Source organism: Pinus tabuliformis, chromosome 1_2, assembly GCF_031772625.1.
Source record: "Pinus tabuliformis cultivar Carrire ecotype Pingquan chromosome 1_2, CPIR1, whole genome shotgun sequence".
In the NCBI taxonomy this organism is placed as follows: domain Eukaryota; kingdom Viridiplantae; phylum Streptophyta; class Pinopsida; order Pinales; family Pinaceae; genus Pinus; species Pinus tabuliformis.
Genome location: NC_142298.1, coordinates 325,250,420 through 325,273,437, shown reverse-complemented (window position 1 = coordinate 325,273,437; position 23,018 = coordinate 325,250,420). Strand labels below are relative to the sequence as shown.

The window sequence follows — 23,018 nt, the reverse complement described above, 5'->3', positions numbered from 1 at the left end:
ACCAACTTTTGCTTCCTACTCATTCATTATATCGAAGCAGAATCCAAAGAGAAACAACACTAAAAAGTGCCCCAGTGATCCTCCACACTACCTGCCTAATCAGCATTTGAATAATCATGCAGTTTCATATTTCCGACAATGTATCTCAATCCATGAGAGATTGTGTCCTGAAGACATCTTAGAAGATTCTTGACACCAATCTAGTGAGGCTCAACCAAATATGAGCTCACAATGCTAACTGCAAAACATATGTTCGGATGGAGGTTCACCAAGAACATCAATGCAAATGAGTTTCTGAAACTCAGAGGCATTTCCCAAATTTGGTCCGACATCACTACCATATAACTTCTGAAAGTTAAGATCCTCGAGGTAGTCACGGGCTTGCAGTACACCATACCAAATCTTTCCATAATCTTTACCACATATTTTCCTCGAGATAGGAAAAGTTCCCTTGGCTTTTGCCACACTTCAAGTCCTTGGTCCTTCATTTCAAATTCAGAAGCCAACTCCCTCTTACATTTGTGAATGAGAGGGTATGCACCTGTTAGAAAGAGGTCATCCACATACAACACTAGTATGAGAGGTTTGTCATCTTCAACCTTAAAGTAAAGGTTAGGATGGGCTTCACTCCTAGTGAATCCCAGCTTCATCAAGTAGCTATCGATCCTCTCATACCATGCTCGGGGTGCTTGCTTTAGCCCATAGAGAGCCTTCTTCAACTTGCATACATGAGATTTTCGATCATAAATCTCAAATCCTTCGAGTTGCTCCACATAGACCTATTCTTTGATCGAACTGTGCAAGAACGCGGTCTTGACATCCATCTGATGTAGGTTCCATCCTTGTGAAGCCACAAGGGCTATGATCGAGCGGATGGTCGTATATCTGGCAACAGGTGCAAATATCACATCATAGTCTTTACCATCCTTCTGGGAGAAACCACGAGCAACAAAACGAGCCTTATACTTTTCCGTACTTTAATCTGCTGCATGATTTATCTTGTAAAGCCATTTAGAAGTGACAATTGTCTTGTCCTGGGGTTAGGGAACTACTTCCCGGACATCATTCTCCATAATAGACTCATATTCCTTGGTCATAGCATCCTTCCATACTTGATGCTTGACGACATTTGAGAATTATGGAGGCTTATTTTGTATGATCGTGCTCATGATGGTCAGGTATCCTTGATACTTGTTAGGTTTCTTACTTTCATGGAAGGTTCCTTAGGGTGTAGCATGTCCTTCAGCATCATCAAGTATCCCCCTAAGCCATGAAGGCCTCGCTCAGGTGGATAAATAAGATCCATGGGTACCTTCACATCAGGCATTGTTACATCATCTACCCATAGAGATAGCTTCCATAATCGTACGGTTCTTCCTTTCCGCCACACCATTCTGCTCAGGAGTATGTGGTGTAGTAGTCTGCCTCTTAATGCCATCCTCAGATATGCCTGAGTGAACCAACTATAATATATCAGAGGTCTTGCTTTGACTTGAGGGGAATGGTCCCCTTTTGAGCTTTCCTTCGGCACATCCTAGACATACACCTTCTTTCCCTACTTGGAATTCGGGCATCCCTGTCACCATTTGTCTTACACCAGGTAGAGCTTTGTAATGAAGGTGGGCAAACCTCTAATGCCAATGTTCAGACTGAAGAGATGTGTCATAAGATATGACACCTAGCGGACTTCCATCGACCTGATATAATGAATCAACACGAAACCCAAGAGTAAAGGCATCTTTAACATTTTTTTTCCATATACATACCTTGCCATTGCTGAAGGTTACCTTGTAGCCTTTGTCTTCCATTGCCGAGATGGACACCAGGTTCTTTCGGAGGTCAGGTGCATTTAATACATCCTGGAATTTCTAGCCTTCTTGAATGGTTGTCCTCTTCCTTGATTCCCAGCTCTCCTCTTACCTTTGATATTGAATTTGTCATTCCTTTGATTGCCATCAGAGGGATTTTGATCATCGTCCCGGTGTGAGTCTTTTCTATCATGGCACTCCCTTGCATAGTGACCTGCTTTATCACAGATGTAACATCATCCTTTTCTTCCATCCTTAGGTCCAGCCTTTCCTTTTGATTTAGTCCAGGAATTATTTATTTTCTTAGCATGAGAAGAAAAGGCAACAGGAGGACCTTTAGGTATGCGCATTTCTTGCTCTTCTACCCTTGTTTCTTCTTGAATGCATCTATCCATTAAGTCCTCGAAACCAGGACTTACGTTATTGTTCAGAAGAGTAGTCCTGAACACGTACCATTCGGATGGTAATCCTCCAAAAGTCCTGAGTGTCATTTCCCTATCAGTAATAGTCTCCCCAATAGATAGGAGATCGTTCTTGATCTTGGTGATTCTTAAGAAGTATGCTTGCATACTCTCATCTTTACCCTTCTTGATTTTCCTTAGCTTATTTCTAAGAAACAAAACTTGATTTGCATCATTTACTTTAAGTAAACTCGCCAGTCTATCATAGATTTCCTTGGAGGTGTCTAGATCGGAGATGTAGGCCACCAAGCGCTTGTCAATAGAGTCTCGGATGATCTTCTTTGTTTAGACTTCACCGGTTTTCCATTTGTTCCTGGCAGCAGCAGATGCATTTGATAGAGGCTCAACAATATTGCCTCTCACATGGTCCAACACTCCTTGATCCTTAAGGGTAAGATCGATAGACATCTTCCATCCGTGATAGTCAGCTTTCTCACGGAGCTTGTCTTCGACAGGAAAGAGTGTTGAGGACCCCATCGTTCTTTTAGGATAGCCTTGCCAATTTTCTCTTCGGTGATTGCTCTTGCTCTTGCTTGGGCTTTGTCTTCACCTCAGCTTTGATACCATGTTAAGTTATGGTATGTTCTATGCTTATAATAGTTTACTTCTCTTTCTTATTATATTCCATAGATTAGCAATCAAATGTACATAAAGTAAAGTGCAGATAGAACATTAAATGATCGACAGAAAACAAGCCAAGACAAGAGACACAAGATGTGGCGGCTAGCCAGGGACAAACCCCACAATGTCTGGGGAAACCCTTTGATCATTTTTTTTTATCTTTAATAATTCAGCAAAAAGAAATAGTACAATAAATCTGATTTATATCAGCAGTAGCAAACCCTAGATCAGCAGCATCAACATTAGCAGCTTCATCATCAAACTAGGGCAGACGATATCTCACAAACCGACCGTCGAATCGGCTTGATTCCACCACCAAAAGTTGCGGCTTTCAGAGGAGGTTCAAATGAGGAGATCTTCTAGTCCACGTAGGTCAAACTTTACTTCCGCAGTTGCAGTTTTAGTTTTGGCAGCTTCCGGCTTCAAACTAGGGCAGTCGATATCTTGCAAACCGTCTGTCGGATTGACTTGATTCCACCACCGAAAGTTGCGGCTTTCAGAGGAGGTTCAGATGAACCTACAATGCAGTTCAAATGAGGAGTTCTAGTCCACGTAGGTCAATCTTTACTTCTGCAGTTGCAGCTTCAGTTTCAGTAGCTTCCGATTTCAAACTAGGGCAGTCGATATCTTGCAAACCGTCCGTCGGATTGACTTGATTCCACCACCAAAAGTTGCAGCTTTCAAAGGAGGTTCAGATGAACCTACAACGCAGTTCAGATGAGGAGATCTTCTAGTCCACGTAGGTCAATCTTTACTTCTGCAGTTGCAACTTCAGTTTCAGCAGCTTCCGGCTTCACATGTGTGAGGGAGAGACCCTTTTCTGCGCAGTAGAGAGAGAGATGTGATGAGATGAGTGAGTCCAAATGAGGAAAAGTCCTGTATTATACACAACGTTGGTGTTTGAATAGATGCGACTGTTGGGCTTCTGAGCCTACATGAGTTGTAGGTCGGCTTGATAATAATTCCATAATCAAAATAAATTCATATCTCCATGAATACTTATCGGAATCGGATGATCTTTATATCAATCCTACACCTCTCGACGAGAGGAATCTAATAAAAATATTATCAGCTCTGAATAAGATGACCCACATGAAGTTTGGCCCTAGTTGCCAATTTTAACAATGAGTGTATGATTTCTTGTTAAGGAACTTATGCCCTCATGTCAATTTGTCTCCACAATACCTACATTTGTTAGTTTCTATTTTTCCCAAGTGTTGTTGTTGGTCTTCGTCTTCCCTGAATGATGACATTTTGAGCTTATGTTTTCTCTCAATAATTATTGTTGCATGTCTATCTTCTTCAATGGTTTGGGGTTTATATAGTTTTAATTCTTCCCAAATATAATCCTTAAGGCCACATCAATAGATCTTTAGGAGCTATTCGTCTAAGAAGCCCCTTTGCCTTATACCTATACTTCCCACTCGTGGGTGTATTCGCTTACTGATCCTTTCTGTTTGAGGTAAACAAATTTTTCGTAAACATCGTCATCTTCTTCGTCATGAAACCTTTTTAGCAAGACATTTTTAAAATTTTCCCAATTGAACAAGCAAGTTGCACATTTGTTGGACCACCATAGGAACCAATCATATGCTTCAACTTCCAAGTTGTTGGATGCGGTCATGACCTTCTCTTGCTCACCTATTAAAGGGTTTGCTCCGAAAATGGCATCCATTTTATTTACCCATACAATAGCGTCTTTATGGTCCTTACCATTTTACTTAGGTAATTCTCTTTGAATTTTAAGGTAATCTCTGTCGAGAAACTTTGTATAGTACTAACTTCCTTCGAACTGTATATGCGTTACTCGTGGCTTTTCGTGCATCAACGGAAATTCATGACTTGGAAAAATTTCGCCTTCCGGAGTCTTTGGCCTTTGCATGGCCAAGGGAGTAAAAGGTGGATTGTATCTTCCCATAAACTGGTTCATCATGCTCTTTATTTCTTTGATATCCTCTGCCATTTGGTCTTGGCTCTTCCCGAATTCATCTTGTTTTCTTTCGACATTGTCAAGGCGCTTGTGCATTTTGTCAAGTTCTTCTTGAAATTTCTTCGAATTGTTGTCATTATCACCGCTTCCCATTTTGTTCCTCTTTTTCCTTGTAGACCCAATTTTTTTAATTAAATAATAATAACATATTTTTTTTAATTAATTAATTAAATTAATCCAATTATATAAATTAATTAATTAAATTAATCAATTTATATAAACTAATTAATAAAATTTAATTAAATTATATCATTGGTATATAAATTAATTAATTAGATTAATCAATTTATATAAACTAACTAATAAATTCAATTAAATTATATGTGTTTTAATATGGTAATATATGTATCAAGGTGTGATATGTTGATCCGCTTTTCCGCAGAAAATATCAATAGGACCGTTGGTCAGTAGGTGGGCAAGCAGCGGGGACTGTCACGGCAGGCGGTGGTAGCAGACTGTCACGGTTTAACCCAGGTCAACGGATGGGAAGACGAGCACGGTAGGGAGGAAGAAGGGCACGACAGACTGCGGCCTGACAATGTTGTGAAGATTTCTGGTTGCAGACAGACACCGGTTGCGGACAAGGTACGACGACGATGACACCAAGGACGACAATTTTAACTAAGTGGAGTTCCTCGTGGCATAGGTGTTTGATTGCGGCGAGAGGAATGGTCGTGTTTTTAGCGGCATGCCGCAATGCATTGGCGTGGACAGGAGGCTCGACGGACAGCAGCAGATGTGGTGTCGTGCAGCAGTGGAAGGGTTGGTGTCGAGCAACGCAGGGAATGCGTGGACAATTGCACTGGACGAATGGAATAGGGAAGACAGTGATACATAAAACAAAGATGTGATGGCATAGGAAGGATGACGTTGAGCTAGCGGAATAGTGGCTCTGATACCACTGAAATGGTTAAACCTATATGCAAACATGAATTTGTGTGTGTAGACTTGTGTTTGTAGTAAGTAGTAGTTGTATTATTCATAAAAATTAATTGGTGGTTACATTTCTTCGTGTTGGTGTGCCTATATAGGCTTTGACTGGCCACGAAGATAGAAGGTCACATCCTTTGACCCATGTCTCTTCACAATGTATGGGACATTAATTAATTTATTATTATTAATATTTGTTATTTTAATTCATAACACTTTGAGAAGCGCAAATGACAAAGAGATGGAATCAAGAAATGTTGCAAATCAACATTGAGGGTGGAGCTTTAGCTGATGAGGGATTCAAAGAAATATTGACATTGACCTTTGACAGAAAGGACAAGAGTTGAGGTCGAGGTTTTCTAATAACGAGATATGCAAGAGTTGGGGAATGGGTGGAGGGGGTATTAAGGGATGAATTTGGAATAGATATCATTATTAATCCTTACTTCTCCTTGGGGTCTGACACATGCGTTGTTTGCATGCTCATCACTTACTGTTATCCCATTTGGACATTGTAGATTTAATCTAGACTCTCAAATTCACATGCTTGTGGGTCATATTAATAATACCTATATCACTCAAGTTATTATCAGCTGGTTGTCATCATGGAGACAAAATTTTTACTTAGATTTCACTACATTATTGCTCCCTAGCCAAAAATTATGAGAACTCTATTTGTTCATGAATTATCTTGTTATTTTAATTGTAAGTTGATAATATCGGTATCGGGAAAATATCGGCGAGGGTCCGGAAAATATCTTATCGGAAATATCGGCGAAAATATCGGCAAAATATCGGCAAATATCGGCAAGCATAAAAAATGCATAATATATTCATTTTGTTTCAGATTTCTAAACATACAAAGCAATAACAACATGAACTAAACACATTGGCACATAAATATGAAGAAAACACTGATATATATGATGTCAAATAGAAATGATACATCAAACTTCAAAGGCGATACCAAATCCTGCTGATCCCTGATAGTGATAAATTGATAATTGTCCAATCAAGGACTCAAATCGAACTGCATCATTTGAAGATTTAAAAGTCTGTGCTGACCCTTCTAGCTCTGCGTGGGCCCAGATTTGATTTAGATGTCAACAATACTCGGAAAACGTAAGAGACACTAGCATTTAGGCAGCCTTTACCACATTATTCAAGAGTAGAATATAACTACTGAGGACAGTGAACATCCAAAGCATATGATTGAACAGTGATACCTATTCAATGTAAGCCCAATTTATACCATTCAACAGTGATCTTCAATGTGTATTATTAAACATGAGTAAAGAGATCGGTTGTGTGCTTAGGGTGTGAGATTGCATAATGTAAACAGTGACCATTCCAAATGTAAGAAAGAAAAATAGTGAATATGCCACTGTATGTTTAGATCGGATTATAACCATCGGAACAGTGATCCTTTAACAATTTTCAGAGCATTTTACCATGTGTTTTCTAAAATGAAAGACGGTGTAAGAGGCACCCAAACAATGATGAAATTATGCCACTTAGTGTTGCTCAACTCCCAGGTATCAACATTATAGAAGACATCAGCACAGTATTATCATCCAATGTGAGCCAAATTATGTCATTTAAAAGAGATTACTAGTGTGTTATCTTAACCATGAGAATGAATGTTTAAAGTGTGAAATTCAGCTGTCAACAATATCCAGAAATACCATGAAAAAGGCCACCATTCGAGATACGATTGCCATCATATACTGAAAGCATATTATAATCAAAGGGACAACGATCCACATGATACCCCGGGCTTCTTAGAGCAGATTTATCATCATTTAAATTTAGCATTCAAAGGTGACAAGCAAATAAGGTTATGCCAAGTAGATAGTAAATACCCACAGTGCTCAAAGCAAATCAACCATCATTTAAAGTCCAGAGATAAAAACCGCCATGAATATTATTCTAAGCAGTGAAAATGGTACCACAAGTGTTGGCAGGAAGCAGCAATGACCATGATATATACACTCTGTGACTTTGCATAAGCAGAGGAATGTTTAACCATTTAAGTGCCTAGTTCATGAGTTTCAGAACGTTTTCCATTCAGATTTGGGAAGAGACAGTAAACTCTGCAGTAAACTATTATTAGAAACCTCAAAACAGTGTGACATTAGCACCATCAACTAGGTTGTTGTACTATTTCTTACATCGATTTGGTTAGACAGGTAATTTCAGATGTTAAATATGCCAGAACGTTTCCAAAATGAATGAAACAAGACTGAAAGTTAAATCATTCATGTAAATCATCAAACCCTTATCATAGGTGCCCAAGATTCATGTAAATCATCAAACCCTTATCATTCATGTAAATCGAACTGCATCATTTTGAAGATTTAAACCTAACCCGCGATATTTGCAGTCGTAGCGCGATATTTATGGAAATATCGCCGAAATTTCGGAAATCTCGCGAGAATTTAAAAACATGAAAATATCGCGCTATTTTCCTACCGAAATTTCGTTTTCACCAAAATCGCGCGATATTTACGAATATCGCCGAAATATCGGCGATATTATCAACACTGGAACTTTTTATTGTTTTCACTCTAATTTAACTATATTTAAACTAAGCAAGAGTAAATACTCAGTAACCCTTATTCAAATGTAGAAATGGGTTCATATCTTTCAAAGTTCAATAATTAAACTAATGGGACGGTAGAGATGCGACCTTGTTTCCATATTCAAAGTTGTCCAAAAAGGAAAGCGCAACCATGCTCAATAGTGATTACGATTTTAAAATGCATTAGGCTGGTAAGAGTGTGACAAGTTAAAAAAGTGGTTTCGGGTAAACCATTAGATTCAAATTTAGCCAAGTTGTGCATGCACTTCAGAAATATTTGGAAAGACTAATTGAACTAAACCCTGGATCCATGGTGTTATTTCGATATTTGGAGTTGGCCCCAAAAAAATCAAGTTGCAACCATAAATTGAGTCATTGTAACAAACCATCGAATTAAGTTTCTCTACAATATTTTTATGTGGGGCACAACCCAGTATTGATTTACCTTATTTACGTATAAACCCTTTCGTTGTAAGGGACCTACGATTTGAGTAATGTGGAGGATAAGAGACTTTTTAGAGCAAAACCGATGTGAAATTAAAGGAGGTCGAGGGTTTATTTATGAATATGTTCGTTGACAAAATCGAAAGAGACACACCCAGAATCGATCCATGCAATTTCCCCACCTCACTCATCGAACCCAAAGCACCTATAAAGATATGGACCTATTGGTAAAGTAAATTCAGATCAGGAAAAAAAACTTAGTGGCATTCCCCATGCTCTGCTCTGCCCTTTGTACGAAAAATCAAATTCCATAACCGATTACGAAGAAAATCCACAATAGCTTTTGAAGAAAATCCACGATAGCTTTTGTCTCGTTGAATATGGTGCTAAGGCCAGGTTTCTCGGTCAAGTGCCACTGTCAAATATGTGTTAAATTTGCCTGATGGAGTTAGAATAATTTTACACAGTGAGTATTCACCCCTTAAAAAAAAATTACCAAGCGTTGAAAAGAAAACCCACAAGGAAATCAGACATGAATAATTATCAAGAAATTTGCTTAGGGGATTGACCCCTTCTAGGCTTGACTCAAAATTTGTTAAAAAATCATGCATAGAGACAGATCATGTGTTGGCATTGTTCCAATAAAGCAACAAAAAATTGTTTTACAATAGTGACAATGCGACCTAAGTAAGGGTTTGAGTGTTAATGTTCATATTTCAGTTAAAACCCTTGAAAAAAATCCGATCCATTTAAAATATTAAACAGTGATCGTTGAAGGCTCCTAGAGATGATCCCTATTGAGGATCCAAACGTTGAGACTATTGATAAGTAATAAAGCCACTTTCCAATTGCTTCTAATAAACCCAATATTGTTAATTTATTGTACTTAAATTATACATATGGAAAAGTAAAACCCTAACATGAGGTAAGCAGGTTAATTAAAAAATAAATTTGAAATTGAAATCTTTAATTCCCTTGGAAAATTTTAAAATAAAGGTCAAAAATTAAATTTTGATTGAAAAAAATAGATGAATACCTTCACCATTTCATATTGGACTTTTATTTTAATTGAATGACTCCCCATAGGGAGTGTGATCAAGTCAACTACCACCTAAGATTGGGAGAAAAGCACTGACTTGAAATCATAAAACCTTATCTCACTAAGGAGGTTAAATCTAAATCTAACAAAATAACCAAGTCAAATTAAAGAGTTGTTTAGATGAACAATGAAATATTAAGAAAGTATGTCATGATTTTCCTATTGCAAAAAAACAAATCATCTAATAACTATTGAAAAATGCAAAAAATTAATAAAAGGTTATACTTCCTTGGATCCTTTATCGTGACCTTGATTGCTTGAGAAGTCTAAGATATAATTTTATTTTCTTTAAAATCCATAGAATATTTGCAAAAGAATAAAAATAAGTCATATTAAACAAATGTTAAAGAAGTCTTCTTTATCTTTGCTCATGTGTGAAAATGAACTAAACATCCTCTTTTTATAGGAGAGGAGGTGTCTCAATACAACTATCAAAATACCATGTGCTTTTGTCAAACAATGTGTTAGAGCATTTTCTATCATGAGTGAAAATGAATTAAACATCCTCCTTTTATTCAAGAGGGGGTTTCTAAATACAATGTGCTTTTGTCGAATAATGTGTTAGAGCAAGTGGTTTTCTAACTAAATCATAACTTCCCCTTATCCACACATGTGAGAGCTCTTTAAATGGTTTGATCCAGTCATGAAATGCTCCAACAAATGGCTAATTAAAAGAAAAAAAATGAGAGTCAAAAGTGGGTCAAACCACTTAGATTCTCATAAATATAATAATAATTGTTCACATGTATGAGAAATGAAACCATTTTTTTCTATGAGTCTAGACCATGGAAAACTTTCTAGAACTCTCTAGAATCATGTTATAATATCTACAATAGACTAGGTGTGTTCACACATGCATTACACATTAGCTTGATACTGCATAGATAACAAGCCATCAAATGTGAAATGGGCTAAATAACAAGGGGCGAGGGCAAGGGGGCAATCCCTCATATATGCTAGGAATAAATGTAGAACAAACTCCATGTAATGTTGTGGACACCTTGGTGATGTGGTGTCCATGCTATCACGGACCTTCAAGGAAATGTGTATGAATTCCTATGCATAGCACCCAACCTATCATCATGAATCAAACTTTGAACAAAAGTTGTAAGGTGAGACAGCATAGATAATTTGAGTTAGCAAAAATAACATGAACTAGTCTTACGGTCTTACCGGTTGCTTAGGAAAACTAGGGTGGTATAACTTCATCCCCTTTACATATGTCTTGAGAGTAAGACAAAAGGTATCCTCCTAAGTTTCTAAGTTAATGTGAGGGTGTTATAATTTATGGAAAGGGAGTAGGTTAAACCTAAAGAATAACTTTCAAAGTAATGATGTGTTGAGTTTGTATCCGGTCCAATTAGCTCTTTTTTTTTGGCTAGGAATCTTCATTCATTGTCCCAAACCTTTGAGAGAGAGAAATTTTTGCTCATTTTTCTCTACTTTGGCACTTTTCTCTTCCCCTTTTTGACACATTTTCTTAGTTTCTTAGTCCTTTTTTTCTTTTGATAGCAATTCAACTTTAGGACTTTAGGGGGTGGGCCCTTTATTGTAGTGGGACTTGAATTATTTCCCTTTCTATGCTCTTTATCTCTCAACCTTTTTATTTTCGCTTAATTTGACTAAGGTTCACATGATTTTCTTCTTTCCTAAATGTTGATTTTCTTAAGTACAATAGAGACTAGCACAATATTTCTGAAAAAACTAATAATTACTTTTGATGTTGATGTTCCTTTAAATTATTCCAATATATCATTCAACAAGTATGCTTCAGAAGTTCAACCATACAAGAACAATAGAATAGTAGAGATCATAATGCACAAAGAGAAGACAAGCTTTACCTTGTGGAAACCCATTAAGGGGAAAAACCTAGCAACCTTTTCAATAGAGAAATTCTTCTGTTCAACAAGAGACACACCTAGACCTTCTAGTCATTAACTAGGTCACACCTGGTCAAACCCTCCAAGTCAAGCCTCCCAACCTGATCCAGCACTTCACTCTGCCTGATTTGACCCAGCGTTTTGACCCTCCTGTAGAATCCCATAATTTTCGCAACCAACAACTACCCATAAATTTCAGCCTCTGCAACAGAAATTTCCCAGAAATATGTGAATTGCAGAGAGAGAGAAGCTATCCACATGTGCGAGCTTGAGAGAGAGAGAGAGAGAGAGAGAGAGAGATCCAATTCATCCTTCTTGTCCTTCTTGATCTTCACTAGGATGCCCATAAACTGTCTTCTTGAGAGAGTCTGAATTGGTGGTGAGAGAATGAGGTCGAGTTGCCTTTCTACAGTGATGTGCTAGGTCGAATGGGTGTGTCCTTTTCCCTGGGCCGACTTGACTTGGAGGGAGGCCAACTTGAGAATCTTGGAGCCAAAAATTGCAAATTCAAAAATTCAAATTTTCTTCTTTCAAAAGTCCAAATGGGACTTCACTCAAAATATAATTTTCTTTTGACTCTAGCATTTAAAATATGCTTTAAAATAATCAATACAAATACATCAATTGGTCAAATATACGTTATGAAGACTGACCATAGTTACAAAATTCAACACTGAATTCTTCATTTGGACTCATTTTGGTGACATTTGATATGTTATTTATAAGTTAGGGAATGTAAATTTTGTATGAATGAAATGGAAATGTAAAGGAAATTATGGAAAAAGTTAAGTATGGAGGTGTTATGATTACACTACCTACCTTGATACTTGGAAATACCTAGTGGCCTAGGCTAGGACACAATTGTCTAAGAACAATTATGCTCCCCATGGCTAGACAAGGAAAAAAATAAGACTTTTACTCAAATATAAATAATAATGTTTCATATCTATGTTGCACACTTTACAAACAAGTCAGAATTTATCAACACCACTCTAAGTTGGGAAACAACACATGGACTCATAATAATTGGAAAAAATGATCATGGAGTAGTGCATGTTAGTACATATGAAATAAAGTGTCTAGGAAGTAGGAATTGATATATCACTACAAAATGAATTTGAAGCACAAGTGCATGATGGATTGGAGGAGAAAAACAAGCCTAGATCTAAGGAGTTGCAATAGGAATGTCGTACATGCAACAACATCACACTTCGCAGAGTGTATCTCTAAGGTAGTTACTATAAAGGGGAAACATACCACACTTCCTAGTTTAAGGATTTGGTTGATGGAGCAGTCTCATAAGAGGGGATATTATATTGTTTTTTTCATTCATATGACTTGGAGGGAAGATTTGATGAATTCTTCTAAGTAAACCATGCAACTTCTAAAACATTGTAATATGCTCTCTCTCTCTCTCTCTGAGATTTCTCTTGCTTATTGCTTCATATTTTTTAGTGTAGTGAAATATCTTGGAGAGGGATGAAGGCCACGTGACATAGTCAACTTTGATTAGAGTGAAGTTAACTACTTTGTTATTTTATATTTCTTTGACTTGTCATGGAATTAGTTGGAGAAAAAAATTATTTTATTGTGAAAGAGATGAAACTACCTCTATATAAAGAGAAGTTTTTTCTCCATTCTTGGGGGATCAAGAGAGTGGTATGATTAGTGATATGGCTAGATATTGAGGGGTGATGGGAGATAGAGAAGGAGCTTGGAGGTGATGATTGATTGAGCTCCTTTGTATATCAAATCCTTGAAGACTTATGAATAAGTGAGGTATTGCTCTATTTTATTGTATGGTCCTGTTATCTTCAATTTTGTTGTTAATGTGTTGTAGAAAGTTGAAACTACCTTGCTATCATACTTATATGAAGGTCAAATAATGAAATCCATTTCATTTTGGAATAGTTAATGTGAAGAGCATATCCCACTTGTTCTATTGTTGTTTTAGTTCTGCACTATTTTCATTCATTTATCAAACTAAGTTGTTGAATTGTGATAATAATTCAGCAAAATAAATCAGCACCTTCATATTTGTATGGTGACTAGCAACTCTAGCTCTCTAAGATTAGCTTTCCATGTCTTAAGGGGAATTGTATCAAAGCTAGTTCCTTTAACCTCGAGTATATAGCTAAGTAATACATATATCAAAACTAGTTCTTTCATCTAATTAGGTCGAATGTGGAAAATTAGGATTTTCTACCCTATGGCCTACCTCCATGTAGTTGTTTGTGGCAAGTTATCTCTTTAATTCATGCAATATTTCATGACTCCATTGACCCAATACATTGATAGGCACTAGTTTCTTTCCATATCATTTCCCTTTTTTATTCTTTTCCTCCATTTCCTATCTTGTCCATATCCCTTTCCCATGTCCACTTCCATGCCCATACTAGACTGTACTAGAACAATTTGTTTTATGAAGGCTTACTCTTCATTTTCACCTTGTGGCCCCACTCCATAGCCTTGATAATCCTACTTTAGGGATACTCCCCTTGTGCTAGAGAAGAGTTAGCCTAAAATGAGAAGAAGAGTTGTTGAAGTGATAGTCAGAAGCCTTCCTAGGTTACACACAGCGATCACCTTGGTGCTTAGGACTTCACTTTTGTGGGTGCTAGATTTTGTTGTAAGAGACATATTTTGACTCAGGCTAACTGATGAATTCTCATCAATTTCTTTCAAATACCTTGCCTTGGGTATTCTTCATTTTTCTTATGTGTCCCTCATCATATAGAATATAGATGCCTCAAGTAGAGGGGCTTCTTTTGAAACCTATGATCTAAGTCACAAGACATGTCCCTTAGGGTCTCGTGTCCCGTATTTCATGTGTCAGACACGAAAACCGCCGTAAAACATGTCAAAAACGTTTTTTTTCATGTCCTCCAATTGAGACACATGTTTTGGACGTGACAAAAACGTGCCCTAACATTTTTGGTTCTTAGGACACGTGTCCCATGAAAGGTGACATTTAAAACCTGCAACATGCTTTATTTTTGGGTTTTTTTTTGTCATTGTTCGCCACCGAAGTTGAATTTGCTCACTGCTGGAATCCAGTTTGTTGTGCAGTGTGAGGAATTACATCAGATTAGAGTGCAATGCTCACAACTTCACATCGACTTGGACCTGGAGATGTAGGAGACGAGAATTCGCATGCTTTGCTGAGAGTTTGGAGCACTTAAATTTCTTGTAAGTTGTGTTATAGCCTATGGAACTTAATTATACATGAGTGACCACGTATAGATCGTGTGTTGAAATAAAAATCCCAGCTCCCCGTCATGTGCTCATTTCTCACTACACCTTCGAGGTCTAAAGGGAGGGAAAGCTCGATTAATGCTCTGGTCAACAATGAAGTTTGAACACATATAAATTTATAGTTCATAAACTACTTTATGTGAAGTTTGAACATGATCAAACGGAAGTCAATAAAAAAAATTATAACATGAACAATGAACACTGAACTGTGAACATCATTGATGTAGTAAATTAATAAACTAACTAGTAAATTACTAAATAGTAAATAGTGTATACTAAATACTAAATAGATATCATCACGATTCATATCTATATGGATCAAGCACTATATTTCAGTATTTTTTTAATATATATATATATATATATATATATATATATATATATATATATATATATATATAACGTGCCCCTCATACCCTGTTTCCGGGGTCGCTGCATCTCGTGTCGAATACTCGTATTTACATGTCCTCTGTGTCTCGTGTCCTCGTGTCATGTGACTTAGCTTGTGATCCACAGTTCTTCATAAGTTTCGGTGGACCTATTTTTCTTCGATATTTTGGGCAGTCCTTTTTCATTGGCTTCCTGGTAAGACATTCAAAAGTAATCTCTTTACAGCTTTGGCATGAAAAAAATGGCTTATCATTCGTAGAGGGAACTTGCTACTTTTCTAGGTCTGTCTTATACTGCAAGTGCTATGAATTGTGATAATAATAGGCTTGGAAGGAATTTTTGTGTGTCCCTTGCACTGAGTTTTGTGAAATGGATGTACATTGTATAATGAAGTTAATAGCATCATATACTAAGGTAGTAGTTTGTTTGCTCTTGCAGGCCATATACCTCCTTGCAGCGACAACTCTTGGACTTGGCACATCAAGGTCATTCTAGAACAATATAAAAATAAATATTTTGCAGAGTATACAACTTGGATAAAATATGATCAATATGAAAATTTGTTATCTATATTGGAAGGAGCAAAAAATCAAAATTTTCAATAATATAAATAAGTAAAAAAATGAAAAATAGGAATGGAGGAAAAATAAATAAAGACGTAAAATTTTAAAATGAGCATTGGTTCTAAATGAGGGCTATGCAGCTTATAGCATTACCATGGCAGGGATTTTTTAGAGTTATGAATTTTAAAAAGAAAATCATTATGTTCCACCAAAGTGATTTTGTGAAAAGTAATAGTTTTTTTTCCAATATCAATGCAATTAGATATACATATTTCTTTTTTGTAAAAATGTTACTTTTTTTTTTCCAAGGAAAAAAACTTAACTTTCATTAAAGATATGAAAATTACCTTTAGTATGTGCTTTAAGCACACTAAAAAAGGCCTTTATCAGGCTGCATAAATATAGCCTTGTCATCAAACTGTGAGCAAAATATCAAAAAACAAACGAAAAAACTGTCACACATAGACTCAGAATATCAAAAAACAAACAAAAAAACTGCCACGTGTAGCCTCAGAATATCAAAAACCAAACAAAAAAAACCGCCACACGTCCTCAGAAGACAACTGTCTGAGAACTATCTCCCATGATAATCAGCCCATAGAAAATGAGCAAGGCGACTGGATTTTAACAGCCCACAAGAAACTATACATGTAGATACATAAATATATTGTTTAGAATAAAAAATAGCTGAAAAACATGAGCAGAAACTGGAAGCAAAAATTAAACCATCAGATTGGCCTGTGATAGTAACTGTAGTGTTGGTTCTCCTTGAACTCTTCTATCTGCCAAGTTCTTACATTCTGAGTAATGCCTTCTTTGGACAGGCCGTCGGCTGTCCCATTTCTTTCCCTTTACTTGTAAATGTGAGAAACAGATATATAATCAAAAGACTGTTTCAGCATAAAGATCTCCTCCATTTCTTTCCCTGTACTTGTAAATGTGAGAAACAGATATATAATCAAAAGACTGTTTCAGCATAAAGATATCCTCTGGAATAGGACCAAAAGTATGAACATGAAATCTAGAAACATCATTGAACCAATTAACAATCAACTGTGAATCCCTGAAAATCTGAATGTGGCGAATCTCTTTTTCAATTGCAAAAAGGAGAAGAAGCTTAAGACTCATAATTTCAGCAAAATTGTTTGTTCCATGGCCCAGGCCCACTCTCAACAGGAAGGAATGGCTATTTGAAAAATACAAATCAATACCACCCGCACTCGTAATTGAGGTTCTGTCCAAGAAAACATTGGCATTGCGGGCCAACTAGATGCCCCAGGAAATAATAAGGGGCAAATCTCGGAGTTTCTTTGGAGAGACAAAATTCCACTAGAGGCCCCATGCTTCCTCATATGAATCCCCACGCCACTGATAATTTACCCCAGTGAAGCAATAGCAGAGGACCAAACAGCTGAGGCAAAGGAGTAGAATAGGAAAAGATGATTGACTGATTTGGCATTCTGCTTGCAGAGAGGGCACCAGGACCACCCTATAATACCACGCTTAATTAAATTGTCCCTTGTAGGCATTCGATTTTCCAGCAAACACCATTGGACGAGACGGTATTTTGCTGGGCTCTTTACCTTCCAGAGCTATTTCCACCAACATGCCAAATTACCAGGCATCTTATCATCAATTAAAAACACAACCAGATTTGGGAGTGTAGATTCCTAACTTAGCATGACCCCAAACTAGCATGTCCTCCCTATCCCTGATACGAACATGGGCATCATTCAAACAAGCAATGTATCTGTTCCATAAACCCGACCATTCATCAGGAAGATTAAGCTGATGCGCTGTCATCCAACCATGACCCCATATCGAGGATCTAGCTTCGTCTTGTTGGAATTTCTAAGTTTAACCCGTTAGAAATTCTTCCTGTACTATCTGATTTATTTCTTCCTATTTGTTCTGTTAATTAACAAGTTATTTACCATGTAAGTACTGAAAATAAATACAAGTACAATCTCAACACATACAAATCATCAACTGAAAGAAACAAGCACACAAGTGACACCGTTATTTTTGGACTAATGTCGCCAGAAAAACCCAATGCGGGAAAACCGGTGCAGCTATCAGAGGGTTTTATTATTATGCAGTTTTTAGATTACAACTCGAGTGCCATAAATGGCTCACCCAACAGAGAATGCCCTCGGCAGTAGTACCTCTCAGTCGAAGACAGATATTCCGGCTAAATCACCAGATGAACGATCCAACAGCAACACTGCAACACTTCTGCTGCTCTGCGTCACCCAGATAGGGACTGCATCACCGTATCCAGCGCTCCAGCTCCAATCTGCCCCACGAAGTCTCCCAGCGTCAGCCTCTAGGGTCTGCGTCAGCCTCTCTGGCCTAACATTAGCCCAGTGTTAGCCTCTTGGGGCTCTGTGTCAGCCTCTAGAGCCTTTGCGTCTCCCACACTGGCCCTCCTCAGGCTCTGTGCAGCTCCTGGCTGCCTTTGTGTGGCCTTTGGCTGCCTTTGCGTGGCCTCTAGCCTCTCCTGGCTTCTTCTGCTCTCGGTACTCTCTTTGCCTCTTTGCTACTGTATTCACTGCCCCTCAGCTACAACTCAGATCACTTCTTCGATTTCCTCAGCAAGCCTTGCCCCAGAAAATCGAATTCTTGATCAACTCGGTGTGTTCTCCAACTAACCCTCAAGCCTCTTCTTATACTTTTCTTGTTGATGATTCAACGGCCGAGATTAAGTCTGTAATCAACGACTAAGATTAGATCTGGCTTGATCCATGACTTTTGGACCATGCTAACTCAATTTTATATTAGTTCACATTAATATTTTATTTTCCCTAAGTTTAGACTTAGGGACTCCATTAAAAATATTAATTATTTTAATATCTCCCAAACTGGTTAGATTCTGCCGAAACCATTTCTGGGTCTTGGAGATCTCATATGCTTTAGCCTCTCCACCAATTTTCGTGGCTAGAGCACATCCGATGCTACCCCAAATCAACACTCCCTCTTACTGAGGATTGTGCTCTAGTAATACTCCTCACTGAGTATCACCCTGATCATCCAACATCGGTCCCTATGCTGATGCTAGGCTTGATGCCCAACATCCTCTACACTGTTGCATCATGTATTGCTACCCATGGACCTGCCACTGTGATTGTTGCATACGTACGGCAGCTCCCTCTGCATTCGTGTTGTTGCCCATGGCCCTGCCACTTCCACTGCTGCATCTGCACTACAATCCTCTCATCATGTTGCATCGTGTTTCCCATAGCACTGCCACTGCTAACCACTGCAATGCAACTCACTTACTGAGAAGTAAGTAACTGATCCTCCCAACTCTAACATCTCTGTCAAGCTAGAAACACTCCCGATGCTAAAGCTCCCTCTGTTGATGACAAGTGCTCCCTCTACAGACCACTGCGTTGTTGCAATAACTCCATGCCTCTCGCACTACGGCCTCACGCTGTCCTAACACTCCTACACTGTAGCCCTCTCTGTCGCTTCATCCGCATTCGTCTCTATCGACATCTGCCAGTCCTGCTACTCTTTGGGGCTCCTATAGCAAGGTATAATCCAAGAGGTTGGGTACCTCGAGGATCCTGCCCCTCATCGCATGTGGTCTGTTTGACTACAGCTCGATGTCTCCCCACTTCCTCTCAAGTGGTGCATGAGCATTCATGGCATAGTCATCATTTGTCTCCTCTTCTTTCTCCGTCATCGCTGGCATAGCCTTGGTCTCAGAAGCCTCTCCCGTGCTCTTCTTACTTGGACACTAGCTCACATAGTGACCCAGTTCCCCACAATGGAAGAATTTGACCTTGGAAAGGTCCTTCTGTTTCTCCTGCTTTCTCGCAAATGCTAGAGCCGCATCCTCTTCTTCCTCGTTCTTGATTCTGACCCCCTTTTCGCTGCTTCCCGCCTTGGTCAGTGGTCTGATCTCTTCTTAATGAAGAGCCGCCCACAGTTCCTCCCAATTCGGAAGGCTCGACTTGCCCAGTATGCTCTAGATAAATACCTCCCAATCCTCTGAGACTACGTTCAATGCGATCCTCACCAACATGTCCTCATCCGGCGTGGCCCCTATGGAAGTTAGCTGGTCCTGGATCTCCTTCAATTGACCGAGGAAGATATCTATCTACTCCCCCTTCTGCATTTGGTATCACTGCAACTGATTTTCAAGTAACATCTTCCTCTGCACGGAAGTATGTTGGTACAATTTCATCAGGGCCTCCCACATCGCATTTGCCATGTCCTTTTCGACAATATGTGGCACTACATGGTCCTTGACCCCATCAAGGATGATGCACTTTGCCCTGGCCATTGCCTCCTCATACTTTTCGTTCTCAGCGGGTCAACTAGGATCCCTATTGTATTCAAAGCGAAGTGCTTGAGAGTCGAGACGATGCTTGTCTAGAATGGACAAGATCCTGGCCTTCCAGACTACAAAGTTCAAAGCTCTGTATAGTCTATCCTGATCTCTTATCCCATTCACTGCCATTTCCCTGCTCCTCTTTTGACTCTTTCGAGTCTCTCTACTTCCCTTCTGGAAGTTCTCGATGTGACTCCCTCTGAGCCTCAATTTCCCTCCTGGAAACCCTTCTGCCAATGTCGAGATGCCCCACTCTGATCGCTAGTGCAGCTGCACCACTCATCCGGATTTCTTGGCTAGAAATCCTCGGTAGCAACTCCCTCCTCCCTTGTTTTGCCCTGTTAGGTACTGTTCTGACCACAAGACTCCACCAGCTTCGCTCTGCAACTTACCCACAGCCTCGTATGCCCCAGCAATCTGAAGGTTAGAGCCTCTAGGCTCTGCGCAATCCCAACACCAACACAATCTGCACCTCCTGGCCATAGACATCAATCCTTCCTGACTAAGAAAGATGATCGGACATTGCGTAGGTCAGGTTAGCTCCTCTCTGCCACTCGCTGATCCTCCTCGTGGCTCAAATTGATGACGCAGGCTCTCTGCGTCACCCCTTCCATGCTCCTTTCTACTAGGAACAACTTTTGTCACTCGGGACAGTTGTTTCCACTGCTGCTGCTCTACTCTGTTGATGCCCTCAGTTATCTTGTGATTTGCAACCATGCTTTGATACCATGTTGCAATTTCTAAGTTTAACTTGCTAGAAATTTTCCTGTACTATCTGATTTATTTCTTCCTACTTGTTCTATTAATTAACAAGTTATTTACCATGTAAATACTAAAAATAAATACAAGTACAGTCTCAACACATATAGATCATCAACTGAAGGAATCAAGCACACAAGTGACACCGTTATTTTTGGACTAATGTCCTCGGAAAAACCCAATGCGGGAAAACCGGTGCATCTATCAGAGGGTTTTATTATTATGTAGTTTTCAGAATACAACCTGGGTGCCATAAATGACTCACCCAACAGAGAATGCCCTTAGCAGTAGTACCTCTCAGTGGGAGACAGATATTTCGGCTAAGTCACTGGATGAACGATCCCACAACAACACTGCAACACTTCTACTACTCTGCATCACCCAGATAGGGATTGTGTCACCCTATCCAGCTCTCGAGCTCTAATTTGCCCCACGAAATCTCCTAGCGTCAGCCTCTAGGGTCTGCGTCAGCCTCTCTGGCCCAGCGTCAGCCTATCTGGCCCAGTGTCAGCCTCTCGGGGCTCTGTGTCAGCCTTTGGAGCCTCTGCATCTCCCACACTGGCCCTCCTTAAGATCTGTGCAGCTCCTGGATGCCTCTGTGTGGCCTCTAGCTGCCTCTGCATGACCTCTAGCTAGCTCTGCGTCAACCCTCTCCCGACTTCTGCGTTGATGCTCCCGGTACTCTCTGCCTCTCTGCTACTGTATTCGCTGCCCCTCAGCGACAACTCAGATCACTCCGTCGATTTCCTCAGCAAGCCCTGCCCCAAAAAATCGAATTCTTGATCAACTCGGTGTGTTCTCCAACTGACCCTCAAGCCTCCTCTTATACTTTTCTCATTGACGATTCAATGACCGAGATTAAGTCCCTAATCAACAGTTAAGATTAGATCTGGCTTGATCCATGACTTTTGGACCATTCTAACTTAGTTTTATACTAATTCACATTAATATTTTATTTTCCTTAAGTTTAGACTTAGGGACTCCATTAAAAATATTAATTATTTTAATATCTCCCACACTGGTTAGATTCTGCCCAAACCATTTCTGGGTCTTGGAGATCCGATGCTACCCCAAATCAACACGTCTGCCACAGGAGCCAAACTAGAATGACCTTGAGCCTAAAGAGATGCAACTAACTTAGGGGGTAATAGGAATTTTTGATCTCAACCTACCCAGTCGTCAATACCAATATGAACTTGAGATCCGTCACCCACTTTCCAAGCCAAACCCTTTTCAATAACAGGAAAAGAATGCAACATTGCCTTCCAAATAACAGAAATATGAGGTCTCCACCGGCTAGGGGCCCGAATCATAATCCATCAGAAACAACGGATTGATATACTTCATAGTGACCACCTCGGTCCACAAATTGGTTGAAGACATCAATCTCTAACCCACCTTGGCAGCCAGAGATCTAGCAAAGCAATGAATATTTTTAAGACCCCAACCACCCCATGCTTTAGGAAGAGAGATTTTGTCCTGTTGACCACTACGTGTCAACGACCCATAGCAGTATACCCGTTTTTCGCAAAAGGGATAGCGCTTTATTGATGTGTTCCTGCCATCCAACTATCATCATCAGCATGAGTATCATCTTATAATGTAAACATAGTTTGCATTTGTATAATGTAAATGATCTCAGCAGATCTGTGTCGTGTATGTAATCACCTAGGTAAACCTACTTTTCTGGTGACGATCTACATTCCGAGAGGTTTTTTGTCTCATCGATCCATTCTCGGATGGTCGGCAGAGTTTTCCTTCAGCCTTACCCCAAAGTCGGAATGGATTTTGTCACTGGGATCTTAGGGGAGTCCTAGTGTTCTAGATCGAGTCTATGTAAAAGTGATTTGGGAATAATCTTAACTATTTGGTTAGGTTATTTTATTACAAATTGCTTG

General features: G+C 39.1%; 1 protein-coding gene across 1 annotated transcript in view; it reads left to right on the top strand.

The window, feature by feature from the left end:
* The window catches only part of LOC149205697 (CBBY-like protein), a 346,883-nt gene that overhangs the window by 171,096 nt on the left and 152,769 nt on the right, over window positions 1-23,018 (top strand). Inside the window, exon 6 of the mRNA XM_089393529.1 lies at window positions 15,898-15,944. Within this exon, the coding sequence (XP_089249655.1) occupies window positions 15,898-15,944 (47 nt within the window). The remainder of the gene's footprint in view (window positions 1-15,897; window positions 15,945-23,018) is intronic.